This window comes from Cyprinodon tularosa, unplaced genomic scaffold (genome assembly GCF_016077235.1).
Source record: "Cyprinodon tularosa strain WSP-4 unplaced genomic scaffold, ASM1607723v1 ctg710, whole genome shotgun sequence".
NCBI classification, from domain to species: Eukaryota; Metazoa; Chordata; class Actinopteri; order Cyprinodontiformes; family Cyprinodontidae; genus Cyprinodon; species Cyprinodon tularosa.
The window spans coordinates 207,434-223,115 of NW_024039464.1; the positions used below are offsets into that span (position 1 = coordinate 207,434).

The 15,682-nt window shown below is 38.2% G+C and overlaps 1 protein-coding gene across 1 annotated transcript in view; it reads right to left on the bottom strand.

The window, feature by feature from the left end:
- LOC119772506 (contactin-associated protein-like 4) overlaps window positions 1-15,682 on the bottom strand; it is a 110,852-nt gene that overhangs the window by 83,981 nt on the left and 11,189 nt on the right. Inside the window, exon 3 of the mRNA XM_038268947.1 lies at window positions 4,389-4,582. Coding sequence (XP_038124875.1) covers window positions 4,389-4,582 — 194 coding nt within the window. The remainder of the gene's footprint in view (window positions 1-4,388; window positions 4,583-15,682) is intronic.

The following is a 15,682-nucleotide window of genomic DNA, read 5'->3' on the forward strand; positions in this document are numbered from 1 at the left end:
GTTTAACTTCTCATTCTTTTACCATCTCTCTGCTTCATTAAAATTAAATCAATTATTTCCCTTTTTTCTGAAATAGACATTTTTGGAGTACCAACATCTTGATTAGAGAATAATAAATTATATGTTGTTTTTTTTTTTTTTCACCAGGAGTATCCAGGGTAAATTTCATAAATATTTACGATATTTTCATTTCTACCACCCCATGTTTATGTTTAGGTTGTGTTTTCCCAAAATATCTTTTCTCTCCTATATGCAAGCTAAGAACACTCAGCCAAATTCTCCACCTGGGCCATGTCTAAAAGTTTCCCAGTCTCATCAGTGTTTAGAATTACATAGCTCTCCCCAGCCGTTTCATTGACAGCTTAGTGCCAGTGTTGTGCAATAATGATATATTCAATGCACACCCCCGGGGGAATGTGCTACTTAATCACACACCCACATGGCTGTGTGCTAGGACAACAAAGTGTGAAATGAGCTCAAATCATAGTGAAACAGATACGTTTGCACATATATGGATTAAATTAACCACAACTGTCATTTAAAAAAAATAACAATTTTGAACAAAAATCATTCAACTCCAAATCACCATATTTCATATAAAAACTCCTGAACAGTCCAGTAAAACTCAGCTTCACAAAGCTACTATGTCCACAAAGAAGAAGGAATAAAAAAAAGGTTGAAAATCATAATCAATAAAATGATGCAATGATATTAAAGTTAAGCATGGATTTTAAATTTATCTAAAAGCTACAGTGTGTAATAATTACAGGGATATACAGTCAAAAATGTAATATATTATACATAACTATGTTATTTATCATCATCTACGAGCTCAGCCTCTTAACCTTAATATTTGCGTTGCCTTAGAATTTGTTATTTATAATTACATAGGAGCGGGTCTCGCAGCCATGGAGGCAGACATCTTTGCGCTACGGCAGCGCAGAGCCAACAAACTAGCGATTGCGAGATCGCCCATTACGCTCGAAAGTAACTACGGCAAGTTGAGAGAGATGAACTGAGACGGTACTGAACACACAGACTAATGAAATACTATCTGTAAAATTATCTATGTAAACAAACCTCATCACTTGAGAAGGTAGGTGATGCGGACGTCGTGGAAGACATTTTGTCCCGTAACGCTCGCCGTACTGTTGGGGGGGAGAAGCGGTGGGGGGGAGATGTTCATGTTGCTGCGGTCTGCAGTCTGGACGTTAGATGTCGCTGAAAATTACACACTGTAGCTTTAAAGAATTTGGAGTACGGTCAAATAGTTTTGGACTCATTTACAGCAATTTGAATGGGTTGAAACCAGTACACAATGCAAATTCAAGAGGCAAATTAAACATTATTTATTAAAATAATATTTTAGAAAATGCTGTTGCTTGATCAGTAATCAATAGCCTTTAGTTAATTATTTCTTACCCTTCTGTGATTGAGCTAGTAGCTAGTAGATGTGAGGGAAGTCATATTAAAGGACTCATATCTTGGTAATAAAATGTGAAACATAAATGTTCAAATTATATATCTGCTTTAAAACCTTTGGTGAAATAAATTTTGTTTTAGCTTTATAAACACCAGCTCAAAACATGAGAGCATTGAGTCCACCAGTAATCTCTCTGACAGCGGTGTGGCTGCTGCATCCCCAGCTGTTTCTTATTACTGTAGAGCTATATGTGTTCCTTGACCAGAGCAATAACTCTGCCCCTGCTCAATAATCTAACACTTCTTAAATACGTACTGCTGTGCTGTGGCGTTATGTCTGAAAAAATACCTGTTACAGAAATTGTAGGTAAAGATCATGAACAATTTGCTTTTAAACTCTTATCATGCTTTAGTAAAACCAACCATTATGTTTCTGGAAACATTCCTATGATATGAAAAAACGCCTTGGATAAATCTAAGGGTGACTTTTCTAAAAAAGGAATTTATCAAGGTGTGATTAAGAGAACATTATCAAACAGTACAATAATGAATCATCCATCTTTAAAGACAAAAAAAAATTAAAGAAAAATATGCGCTAGTCCCACATTCTTTTTAAAACCTTGACCTTATAAGTACAAAAATACAGTAACAAAACAAAACCTTAAAAGAGCTTGTAATAAGATTAAAAAATTTAAATAAAAACTCAACAAGAGGATTGGCTGGAAAAAAATTATAAATCTAAGTTACAAAAAAGTCAGGAGGAAGCTGTGACTGATGCAGCTGTTTTTACAGGCAAGTTCACACCATTTCTGTGACACTAAGCCACCCTAAGTAATACATGCAGCTTTGAGTGCAATTTGACAGCTGATGGGAATGAACCAACTTATGTGCTGAGTGTCAAATCAATACGTTTCAGTGCTGTAGAAGACATGTCTATAGACTTTGAGGTGATCTGTCCCAGTATATATTATTCACACAGTGTGAAGATCTTCGATGCAAGTCTAAATTAAAAGCTGCAGCTACAGTTAGTAGATTAGTGCTCAGTTTTTTCTAAAGAATCTTAAATGTTCCCAGAATAATAATTGCTGAATGCACAATTCCCTGTAATTCCCTGTCAGTTGTTTACTAATTATAGACTTTTTTTAATACTCATAATAAGCTAAAATTACGTGTTGCTTTGTACGTACATAAAAGCCATAAACACATGCATGCAATAAGAAAATAATAATCATAAATAAATAATCAAGCACTTCTTCCCCTGTATGCAAGCTCTTTTGGTGCAGATATATATTTTTGGCAAAGCCCTGACACTGTTATCAAGCCTGATTCACTGAATAAGTTAGCAAGTGCTCATTTATCAACTTGCTTGGAGACTTGTAATGGACACCTTTGCTGCTACAGGAATTAAAGTTGTGACATTTTACATGGCAGGCAGGCTTTTTAGCAACAGCATCGACCTCCTTTCAGCAGAGGTTAAACTCTTGACAGCAATCTCATGCTGTTAACCTACCTGCGATGTTCCTTGCTTCTCAGTCTGATGTTAACATTAGAGAATGTGTTAGTACTGCATGCAGTATAGTTCCCACAAGTTTATTTGAAAAGTTCCCATTATCACATCTACATTTCTTACCTGGTTCAAAGAGCTGCATTGGTATGACTAAACAGTTTTATAAAATTGAGGGCTAACTTCCCTCATACATAGGGATACTTGATAAAAACAACTTTAGGAGACCATAAAACAACAATCTACAATGACTTTCACTTCCCTATAACCTACACCTACTGCAGCCATAATTGGTACCCATGGGAACCACCAGAGATGGGAAGTAACGAAGTACAAATACTCCGTTACTGTACTCAAGTAGATTTTTATGATATTTTTACTTTACTTTACTACTTATTTTTATGGCGACTTTTTACTTCTACTCCTTACATTTTTACACAAATATCTGTACTTTCTACTCCTTACATTTTTAAAAATTGGCTCGTTACTTTAGTTTTGAATCATTTCAATGGAGTTACCGTTATTATTTTTCACGTCATCAATACCAAATTCAATCTAATTGGATGGGAATCTACGTTGCATTTGATGCACCACTACAATGAATTGACAGATTCGGCGGTATTCATTTGCAGCAAATCATTGCAGCTTGGTGGCGGTGGCGTTAGCATACTGTAGTAGTATGGACGACGAGATGATTGAAAATGAACACAATGGAGATCTAGTCCTATTGGCAGACATCCATTTCAAATGTAGGCAACGGCATGAAAAAAGTGGTTTCTACTTTTACTTTTATACTTTAAGTAAATTTACAAGCCTGTACTTTGTTACTTTTACTTGAGTAAAGAAGTTTAATCAGTACTTCCACTTTTACCAGAGTATTTTTTAAAACAAGTATCTGTACTTTTACTCAAGTACGGAAAGTGAGTACTTTTGCCATCTCTGGGAACCACGCCTCACTGGACCCCTTCCTAACTGGGACCCATTCTTTTACAAATCTAGTTGAAACAATCAACATGCCTGTTTGTTTTATTTAAAAGGTTTATAGCCATGAACATGATAAACAACAATAGATCAGTCAGTTATTTTATGACTAGTAGAGTAACTATTACACACCATTCTCTATCACCATCTACAAAAAAATGCCTCAAAAAACAGATTTTTCTTCTTTTTTTTAATTCCCTCTGATGTTGGTTGCCTTTACAGTTTAATTTCAGTCCTACTGTCTTCTAACATTTACATTTTGTTTAAGACTGATTGCATTTAGAATTAATTATATCAGGTATGTTTGATTTCAAATTATTTAAGTGAACATAGCTGCCTTAAACAGAAGATCCAGCCTTGGATATTTGTTCAGGTCATTTATGTTCCAAATGACTATATAAAAAAGTAAGTCATCATAAAACAATGTATAAACAAGACACTAATGTTTATCTGGTTATCTGTAAACTGTTACTAAGTTTACCCCTAAGACGTCTTCCTGTCGGTATTGTCTCCAGTTATGTCCTGTGTCACTGAACATCAACAGGTAGGATGTCAACCAATCCGAGCTGCCGTAGCGGCCCTGTGTGGCAACAGCCGTTATCTGGGTTCGTTTCTGCAGATCCACCTCCAACCACTGGTTCTTATCTGACAACAGAGGTGACCAGCCTCCAGCTCCTGTACAGGTGAAAGAGACATAATTTTTAGATTAGTAGTTGTATATGTATAAAAAAGTTATGTAAGGCTCTGTAATCAAGTGAAGATATATTTCTGTTTATTTTACTCGAGTTTTCTTAAAATTCCTTTTTAATTACAGACTATATAATCTGAAGCTTATACAGTGTAAAAAAAATGTTTATGCTAGTCTCCAGATATATCTTCATGTTCTGGGAAGACACCCAAGGGGCCTTGTATGATTCACTGTTTCAAAAATCCACATTTTATCCATAAGCCACCATGAGCGAGCACAACATGGTTAAAAATAATTTTGTCTATTCGCATTTCTGCATTGATATTAATAAAGTCACTGAGCTGCAACATTTGTCCTCTCCACAGTAATTTCCAGCAGACAATCTTGTCTCTCAGGGGTCACACACTTCGGTTTAGTCTTAACAACTGTTGCAACAGCTGGTGAGGGCATCCAGTTTTATATGAGGTCTGTTCACACTGTGTTAGTAATGTAGAATGATACCCTTAAAACTAAGTCAAATTTGACATTGAGAAATCTGTATTAATAGCAAAAGAGAAACTAGCATAATTTAAAGCAATTTATATTGAAATCATTTTAAGATGGGACTTCACATTTAAGTCATGGAGGGTGTTCTATTTAAAGACTCAATTAATGTCCTAAAGACTGCATTTTCTTTTTTAATGAGCTGTATAATATATATAAGTATATATAAGTATATATATATATATATATATATATATATATATATATATATATATATATATATATATATATATATATATATATATGCAAAATACGATGAGGGATATCGCAACTGGTCCAATTTTACAGGTACTTGCCCCTGCACCATCTGTGGGCCAGTGGCATTGCTCTCTCTCTCTCTTTCCTTCCCTCAAGGCACCACTAGGTCTCTGTGACTGGAATCGGAGTTGGGTAGGCTCAGAAGGTTGTCAAATGGGCACCCCCCTTCACTGGTGTTTCGTTGATTTAAGCCCATGACACCTCGGAGGGGCTCAACGGCAAATCCAGCGTCCTGGGCCCACCCCTACCGAACGCCACCCAACTCCTCATCCAGTTCTTCGTTCACTCAGTGCTTCGGTTCTGCCAGCGCACCTCGCGCTGCATCCAAATCCAGCGAGATGCCTCCTCCGCCCGCTTGGTGACGTTGGCTACAAGCCGCTTCCTGGCCAGCCCTTCAATCCCCAGCAGTCCAAGGGCTCTCCAGAGCGACCGTCCAGCAAAGCCTCTGCAGCCCACCTCCACTGGGAGATTCCAGGTCTTCCATCCATTTTGCTGGCTCTCTAGGATGAGGGCTTGGTATTTATTGAGCTTACGCTCATAGGCCTCCTCCATCCTCTCTTCCCAGGGGATAGTCAGCTCGATGAGCACCACCTGCTTGGTACCTTTAGACCATAGAACAATGTCTGGTCTCAGGCTAGTGTGGGCTATCTCCTCAGGGAATTTGAGCTGCTTTTTTAGGTCTGCCCGCATCTCCCAGTCATTTGCCGTGGCCAGGACCCCCTTGCTCTTCCCTCCCACTACTCCACTTTCTCCTGCCCTGGTAAAATGTATGAAACAAGGCCCTTTGGACAGCTGTCTTGCCCTTTTCCTTGCCTGCTCGATGCCGTCGGCCAATTGAGCAAGGATCTGGTCATGACGCCACCGGAACTTGCCATCTGCTAAGCTTGAGTGACATGAAGAGAGGACGTGCTCAAGGTTAGCTGTCCTTCCACAGAGCTTGCAGCTTGGGCTCTCGACCATTCCCCAGGTGTGGAGGTTTGAGAGAGTAGGTAGGACGTCATAAACAGAGCATAAAAGGAACTTGATGCGGTGGCCTTCCATGCTCCAGATGTCCTGCCAAGTAAGAGCCCTCTCTCTCGCACTCTCCCATCTAGTCCAGCTGCCTTGTTTGTTCATGGCTACAGCCTTGACATGCCGGCTTTCCTCCTCCACCCTTCTGACCTCTTTCTGCACCAAGCCTCGCCTCTCCCTTGGGTCCGCTTTGTTCCAGCTTGTTCTGGTGAAGCAACCTAAACCCAGCCTTCCCTTGGCTACCGACCCGACAATGTCTGCGTGATTCAGTCTGTCCTCGGCCTCCTTCAATGCTCTGCTGGCTGACCACTTTCGGCCTGTCCAGATGACGATGTCTGCCTGACGTACTCTCACGTCTTTACTGTCTCGCAGCATCATGGCCTGGCGTGTTTTTGTCGCCTTGTACTCTTCCACCACTGATGTTATTGGCAGCTGTAGCTTGCTGCCTGTGCTGTACAGGCCAATGGAGCAAAAGCTTTTTGGGATGCCCAACCATCTCCTCAGGTAGGTGTTCAGCTTCCTCTCCAGTCCCTCAACAGTGGAGACAGGTACCTCATAAACCAGGAGAGGCCAGAGCAGTCTGGGGAGAACCCCATGTTGGTAACCCCAGGCTTTGTACTTGCCCGGGAGGCTGCTCTTCTCGAGAGATGTCATCCAAGTTTCTGCCTGGCTAAGCAGCTCCTTCACACTCTGCCTGTCATTGAGGTCCGCCCTGTACCACTTTCCCAAGCACTTCACAGGCTTTTCTTGGACAGTTGGGATCGTGTTCTCTCCAATTTTGAAGTGATACCAATCCTGAACGCGCCCCTTCTTCAGAACCAGGCTTCTAGATTTTTCTGGTTTGAACTCCATCCTTGCCCAATTGGTGATCTCAACCAAGTCCTCCAGAATCCATCTTCCTTCTGGTACTGATCTTGCTGTTATGGTGAGATCGTCCATAAATGCTCGAATGGGCAGCATCTGGACTCCACTTGCAAGTACTGCACCTCGACGCAACTTCTCTGCTGATTTGACGAGAAGGTTCATCGCTGCGGAAAAAAGGATCACTGAAATCGTGCAGAAATATATATATATATATTTTTTTTTTTAATATGTACATCTATATCCATTCATCCATCCATTTTTTTACATTCTTAATCCCAAGCGTGGTCGCAAGGGTTGCTGGTGCCTATCTCCAGCTGTCTACGGGCGAGAGGCGGGGCACACCCTGAACAGGTCGCCAGTCCATCGCAGTCTATCTATATAGATATACATATTTTTATATGTATATCTATAGATATATATCTATGTATCTATCTATCTATCTATAGATAGATAGATAGATAGATAGATAGATAGATAGATAGATAGATAGATAGATAGATAGATAGATAGATAGATAGATAGATAGATAGATAGATAGATAACTCAATTCACCAAGTGGTAGACATATATATAATATGGCTAAGGAAACCACAACATTTAATATTAGTAAATAACATCATACACATTTTATAATAGGAGTCTCTTAACGCAAGATATTTGGGTCAATGGAAGTGCTTAACGCCTGCTAAAAATGTGTAATTTTGTTAAAGGCAGTCCTATTCTGATTAAGGATTTTGCTCTGAACAAGTATTCAAAAATATCTAATAAGACTAAAACTAGAGTGAGATCAGTGTAACATAGAGTTTGTTGAAAAGAATATGTGTGTTATGATTCCTCAAGAAAAGATTTTTTGTAGTACAATGAAATATGCTAGTAAAGGTCGAGGCATATGTATTTACACGGTTCTGGCTGACATTACATTTATAACTTTCTATAGAAATGTACTTAAAAAGGTCAATTTTTTTTCTGGTGACTGAATTTTAAAATTTGTAATGAAACTGCCATAACTATATGAATTGTCTTCAGTAAAGAAAATCCGCAACAGACTACTGAGATGTAGAGTACTGTGACTAAGCAGTATAAGTAGTATATATATAAAGCATATCAAAATCATGAAGCAACAGTTCTTTCATTGAAAGAGGCTTTGTTCAAGATTATTTTCTTTGCTCCTGCTTCCTGCTCATTATCGCATCTTATAAAGGTCACAGCTAATGAGTACCTCTGTAAAAGACATATACACTGACAGTAGAAGTGAGGAGAGCGGACAGGTCGACCTTTGCTCATTAGAGCTGGACTAGTGATGACAGACAGAGAGTACAGAGACAAAGGAAAAAATGAGAGTGACAAAAAGAAGAGGATCAATCGACTTCTACCAGACTGCAAGAGTGGAAATTAGCTAATGGTCAACGGAGCCTTAAAGCTGTTCATCCATTAAAGGAGAACCTTGACACAGAGATGATTGGAAACCTGAAGCAGAAATATGTTTGTGAAAATTATATAAGACAGTCCTGCATAACTCTTTCCCCGTAAAAATAATACCTTCATCATATATTTTTTTTAACTGCTGCTGAAAGAACTCTCAGGCTCAGTGAGTGCTTGTAATGACACTAAAGCATTTGCTCTGCTCTTTGCTGTAATTGAGGCTAAACACAGGTCAGGAGCATTATATCAATGGTCTGCTGGACATTCAAATTACCTCATTACCACAAGACATCAACTATCATCAAGGCTCTTAGAGGCACCCAAGAAAGCACTTTGACATGGCAGTGGGCTGACATTTTAAAGATGCTCTAAAAAGAAGAGCGATAAATGAAAGTGTGTGAATAATACTTACATTTAAATCAAACATTTTTACTTAAAGTGCTTTCGACACCAAGCAGGAAAACAAAGAAATAAAATCCTAAAAGATTTAAATAGGCTTAACTTACATCAATTAGCAAAGCTTGGTTGTTGTTAGAACACCAAAAAATTTTCCTGAATTGAGACAATTTTTTGTCATTAACATCTCTGAAATAACTCAGATAGAATAAATCAACAACTAACTATAGTGATAAACTAATGATAGATACATACTCATACAATTATACATACCGGTACATATATATTTTCCAAGAGAGAAGGCGGATAGCACATGCTTATTTATTGTGACCATTTTCCATTACTTCTTCCTGCATAATATCTTGCTGGTTTCCTATTGCAAGCCTTTCTTCATAACCCTGTTTTTAGGATGCTCATGCCTAGACTTCAAAACTACAACCATGGGTCTGTGCACAAACAAGACCCTGGCAGACTGTATGTATATGGCAACACAATGCTGAAACCCAAAGCCTGTCACAGTGAACCCAAAACAGCAGACACACATCAACCAGTCTGTAACATTCATAGGGAAATGAGAAAACTTTGAACAATGTTGTCAGACTACTTTATTATTGCCAGGCCCCTTCAGACATAGATGGTAAAAACATCCAAAGAGAACCTTTTACTGACAGCAATAATGATGCAGGTATGAACAGGTGTAGGTAGGGAAAGGGACACATACAGCAAACAAAGAGAGATCAGTGTACCTGCAGATGTACCTGGGATAATTGTTAAGGATGAATCTACGGTATGGTCAGGCCAAATCTGCAAGCAGAAAAGGGGCTATCTGAGCCTGTACAGACTCAGAGATGTTAAGAATAAGATTTTCAAATGCTACACAAATCTCACACCTAAAATGCTATAAAATGGTGTCCCTACCGATCCTATACTATTATATTCTCTTCAAAACCAAACAACCATAGGAGCGTTATGGAATGCCTTTACCTTCAAAAAACGGATGTCAAAAAAGTATTTTTAGTTGTTTTGACTTGTTTCTATATTGATAGAGTTAAGACTTTCAGTAAAATTGTCCAGTTTTGAATAATTATACCAACAAGTTTCTCGGTTTAGATATTTAAATGTGGCCATTTGGGTAAAGCCTACAGAACAAGGAATATTTTGATTGTGTAACTTAACTACATAGATTAAAAGGAATATTGGGAAATGACAGAATATATCTAGTTACATCCTAAAAGAAGGACAACGAAAGAAAAATGAAACTTTTAGCACAGCAAAAGCTGGAATTAAATAATAAGAAAATGATGCTCTTCATTTTGCTAAACATCTAGTAAGGAGCAATAAAATAAGTTAAATGCCCAAATAGCCAAATTACAATATGGCAAAAAAAAAAAGCCCAAATGCCTCCTAAGCACGCCCTTGGCCATAAAATCAGTCTGGCCTGAGGACAGGCCTGGCAGTTACTGCTCTGCTACTTGCCAGTAGGTGCCACATCGTATCAGGTGAAACTGAGTAAACTGTTCACAGGTGCAACTGATTTTTACATAACACTAGCAGTGAGAGATGCACAAATGTCACAATGTCCAGCAAATCCTTTTAGATGGTGTAATTCACAATATGAATTTATCCTGTATGGATGGCTGCAAGAAGAGGACTGAGGGCAGTGACAGCTTTTAACAGCCCCACTTGATAGAGTGAGCTCTGACAACTAACTGCTTGCTGTAGGTCATAGAAAGCTGATGACAACGTCATAATAGTCCACTTATGGAAGGAAAGGTTTACCCTCTTTAAACTTGGATAGACCTACTCGTCATATTTGTTTAAAACTAAAAGTGCACCACAAAATACAAAGGAAACAAAAGTGTTGTTACCTTTCTGTAAAACAAATTAATAAAAAAACATTAGATTTGTGTGCTAGTGACATTCTTCAAAATATTTCTAAATAAATGGTAATACACACAGTTTATACACAGTTTGCAAAGTGTTCCACTTATTAATGCAATATTTTCTGAATGTGGGCTAACATGAAAGCATCAAAAGCAGGGTTATTTAGGATGTTTCCTTCTGGCTCAGTGCTAGGACACAGGCTAAGGATTCCTGGTTTTAAAGGATGGATTATGATTTTTTTCGTGGCAGCAGGGGTGGGAGCTTGGGAAAACAAGCTCACAGATAAGTTTAGATCCCAAGGCTGTGTTTTTTTTGTTTTTTTTTTTACCAATTACAAGCTGTTGGTTGTTTCAACTTAAATCACTCTGTTGGTTGTTACAACTTAAATTACTCAAATCTGGAAACTCTTCTCATCATTAAATACCAGAAAAAGAACCTGCATGCTGTTCTCTTAGCATCTTATATGATAAAATGCATATATACATGTTGACATTTCAAAATATTCATCAACCTTTTGCCACATTTCAGGCTTCAAATATAAATATATAAAATTACAATAATGAAGTGGAATGAAATGTATGTGATATTTAAACATTTTATAGATAAAAAAAAAAGAAAAATTGGGTGTGCAAAATTATTCACCCCCTAGAGTTAATACTTTGTAGCACCACATTTTGCTGTGATTACAGCTGCAAGTTACATGTGAATCAGTTTTGCACGTCAAGAGGGAAATATCGGCCTATTCTTCAATGCAAAAAAAGTTCAAGCTCAGTGAGCTTGAATTTGGGAGCATTTGTGAACAGCAGTTTTCATTTCTTTCCACTGTTTTTTATTAGATTCAGTTATAGATTTTGACTTGGCCATTCTAACTAAATATGTTTATTTGTGAACCATTCTATTGTGGATTTTTCTCTACGTTTTGGATCATTGTCATGTTTGCAGGTTTTCTTCAGAATGATTCTGTATTTGGCTCCATCCATCTTCCCTGTCCCTGCTGAAGAAAAGCAGGCCCAAAACATGATGCTGCCACCACCATGTGACTTAACATACATAACATTTTGGATTGTTGCAAAAAGGTTCAGTTTTGGTTTCATCTGACCAGAGCACCTTCTTCCACATGTTTGTGTGTCCCCAAGGTAGCTTATGACTTTTTTATGGATATCTTTAAGAAATAGCTTTCTTCAATAAAGGCCAGAATTGTGCAAATGATTGTTGTCCGATGGACAGAGTCTCCCACCTCAGCTGTAGATCTCTGCAGTTCCTCCAGAGTGATCATGGGCCCCTTGGCTGCATCTCTGATTAGTCTTCTGCTTGTTTGAGCTGAATGTTATGTCAGGGTCTTCGTAGATTTGCAGGGTCTGATAATCTCTCCGTTTCAATATTATTGCTTGCATAGTGCTATTTGGGATGTTTAAAGCTTGGGAAATCTTTTTGTATACAAATCTGGCTTTAAACTTCTCCACAACAGTATACCTTGTTCTTCATGATGCTCTTGGTGCTTTACACAGACCTCTGAGACTATCACAGCACAGGTGCATCTATATTGAGACTTGATTACCCACATGTTGGTTCTATTTATCATCATCAGTCATTTAGGTCAACATTGGATCATTCAGATATTCTCACTGAACCTCTTGTTAGGAATCCAGTTTATGTGGGTTGGTTTTGTGTTTTTCTCTCTCCACCACCAGGTGGTGCCCTGTTCCTCGTTGGGCCTCCCTGCACACCTGCGGCTCGTTGGATCATTACCGGAGGAGTATTTGAGCAGTGGGCTGTCACTACCTCGACGCAAGAATTTTTGCCAGTTTTGGGTACTCTAGCCAAGCTGAGATTAGCAGAGTCTAACCAAAGCTTTGTTTCTCTGAGTCTAATCTTGTTTTTGTCTTTGCTCTTCGGCAGTAAGCCTTTCCTGTGTAACTGGATAACCTGGACCTTCTCCCCCTGAAAGAATTACTGAGTACACACTGAGCAGGGGTAAACCTTCACATGATTCGTTCAAGTCCTCATTGGAAAACCAAGTGACAGTCTGCTCCTTTACTCCTCTGGGTCCAACATGAGTCAACCTGTCCGCTCTCCAATGAGTTCCCTCTCCTCTGGATTAATTCCCCACAAACTCCATTCAAGGATTAACAAGAGCCCCCTCAAACGTGAGTTTCTCTCCAGCTAAATTCAAGCCTCAGTCAAATTTCCTATGGTCCCTGAACTGTTCACTGTGACCTCTCCTTTGGACTTTCCGGTTGCGGTTCACCAGTCCACTGAGTTCCAGCTCCTACTTCTGTGTTTCATCAACATTCAATAAACCTGTTAAACTTTTTCCCATGGTCTCTGAGTGGTTCTCTGCATGTGGGTCAGATCGCTTAAACTAATTATGACACTTCTGGAGTTTACTGCACTGAAAGTTAAAGGGGCCAGTTAATTTTGCATGCCCCAGTCTTCAGTTTTTTATTTGTTAAAAAAGTTTGAAATATCCAATACATTTTTTTTTACTTCATGACTGTGTCCCACTTGTTGTTGATTCTTCACAAAATATTTTTCTATTTTATATCTTTATATTTAAATCCTGAAATATTGCAAAAGGTCAAAAAGTTCATTGGGGCCAGATACTTTTGCAAGGCACTGTACTTCATTGAGGCCAAACAACATAAAGAGTGGGTCATCAGAGCAGTACGTCTGTTCAAAGCACGTACAGTAACTGGTCTTGGCAACCAACTGCAACTGCAGCATAAAATTAGGACTAGCCCATGGAGGCATGATCTTGTGGGAAATTCACATGCAGAGAGTTACATGATAGGAATTAGACAAACATGGAGGTTATGAAAAAAAAGCTTAGGAATAGTGTTTTAATATTATTATAATTAATCTAGAAACTGCAAAATCCCATAACATGCTATCTGAAAGCAAGGCCAGTTATGTAAAAAAAAAAACAAAAAAAAAAACAAAAAGCAAGATTCCACCCGTCTTGTCCACTCAGCATAACATGGTAGTCTCACACTCACACAAAGCACTTAATGATAAAAACAATAAGGGTGATTCTAGAGTTGTGTCCTGATGTATTTCAATCACGAATGCCCAACTCCAGTCCTGGAGAGCTCCAATCCTTTAACTTTTGGATGCACTTTTGGATGACTATTAAAAGGCCTAATGGGGATGTCTGCAATTATCCTTCATGATATAAGTGGCAACTTACTGGACAGGTGTCATTACATCTTCATGAGCTTAAGTCTGTTTGTCTCTGATTTGAACCAGTTTGAAGCTTAGTACTAAGAGTAAAATTTACAGCTAACAATAAATTAAAAGATTTCCAATGTGCTTTCCTGAATTGGTCAAACAGGATACTTTCCGTGAATTCAAACAGGAATGTCAAAGGAATATTTGAAGAAGCCTCAGGTATGTTCTTTTTAGCCGGAATTTATGGGCATAATGAGATTTGTGGAGAGACTTAAAACCTGAGATTAAGAGGATATGAGTGAAAAAGACGTGCTACCTTACCAGATAATACAATTAAGGGTGCTATTAAAAGGTGTGTGTTGAGAAGCAGAGGAGGTGTTTTAACACCACATCAAGATCAATACCAGATTTTATGGCTTATATGCTGTTCTTAATTTAAACCTACAGGCGCTGTTAATGCAATATTCGTTTTTTTCTTTTTAGGTCCAAATTAGCACTTCCAGCAATGTATTACTGAGCAGAGTGTGTGTTCAAAACATTTGCAAGATAATTAAAACGGTTTAAAGGTACAAAGCCTACTAACAATAGTCCGCTTGTCACCAATAACCATTAACATTTCCCTGTTAAATGTTGTCATTAACATTTACATCAAGGCAAATTAATCGATCTTCATGTTTTATTTCTAAAACATGGTGAAGTAATGATGAAGGCAATACATGGGGGGAAGTATAGGAGAAATGTCACATGGACAAGCTGGAATTATTAAATGTGTGTTAACTTACTTTGGCAGTAATTGATTACATAGTTTCCCTTTTCTATGTGTAGTCATTTAAGCCCTGACGGATTCTAAACAACTAAAAGCTCTTTCTTACATAATATTTAACAAAACAGACTTCTGCTTTAATCTGCCGTTAACCTGGTACTTGATGATTTATTGAATTGAACAACAACATTTGCTCCACTAAACTGTTACACGGAGAACCAGTAGTAATCCATTAACCCTTGTGAACTTTAAAAAACAGATTTTTAAAATACCCATGAATTGCAGTTAAAAACTTAAATTCCTTAGGGTTCAAAGTGTCCCGGCATGCTATTCTTTACCTGCAATGGACCTCGGGTTATACAATTTCGTGAGGAAGTAACTGATTTAGCACAAAAAAGCATCAAACTTTTCAGAACACCGAATTTAGAATCTATCACAATTAATTGGCTAAAATTACCTAATTTTGTCAGGTGAAAATTATCTTAAAAAGTTTGGTCAATTTTCCCTGGAAAGTTTCTCCTTTTCATCTTTACATAATTGTACAAGGCAGTTCAGGTCTACATAGCAGAAAGGAGAAAAAAACTGGCAATGCAAGATCCATCAGTTTTCAGTTGATATTTTACAAGTTAGCAGTGGTATATTTACATACACTATTCTATATCTTCCTAGCACTGCAAAGACATAACATTTAAATTACTCTGAGTAAGCTCTTAGGTCAGCTTTCTATGCATCTGGTCGTTCAACATTATCCATGCATTTTACAAGCAGGTTCTCCCCT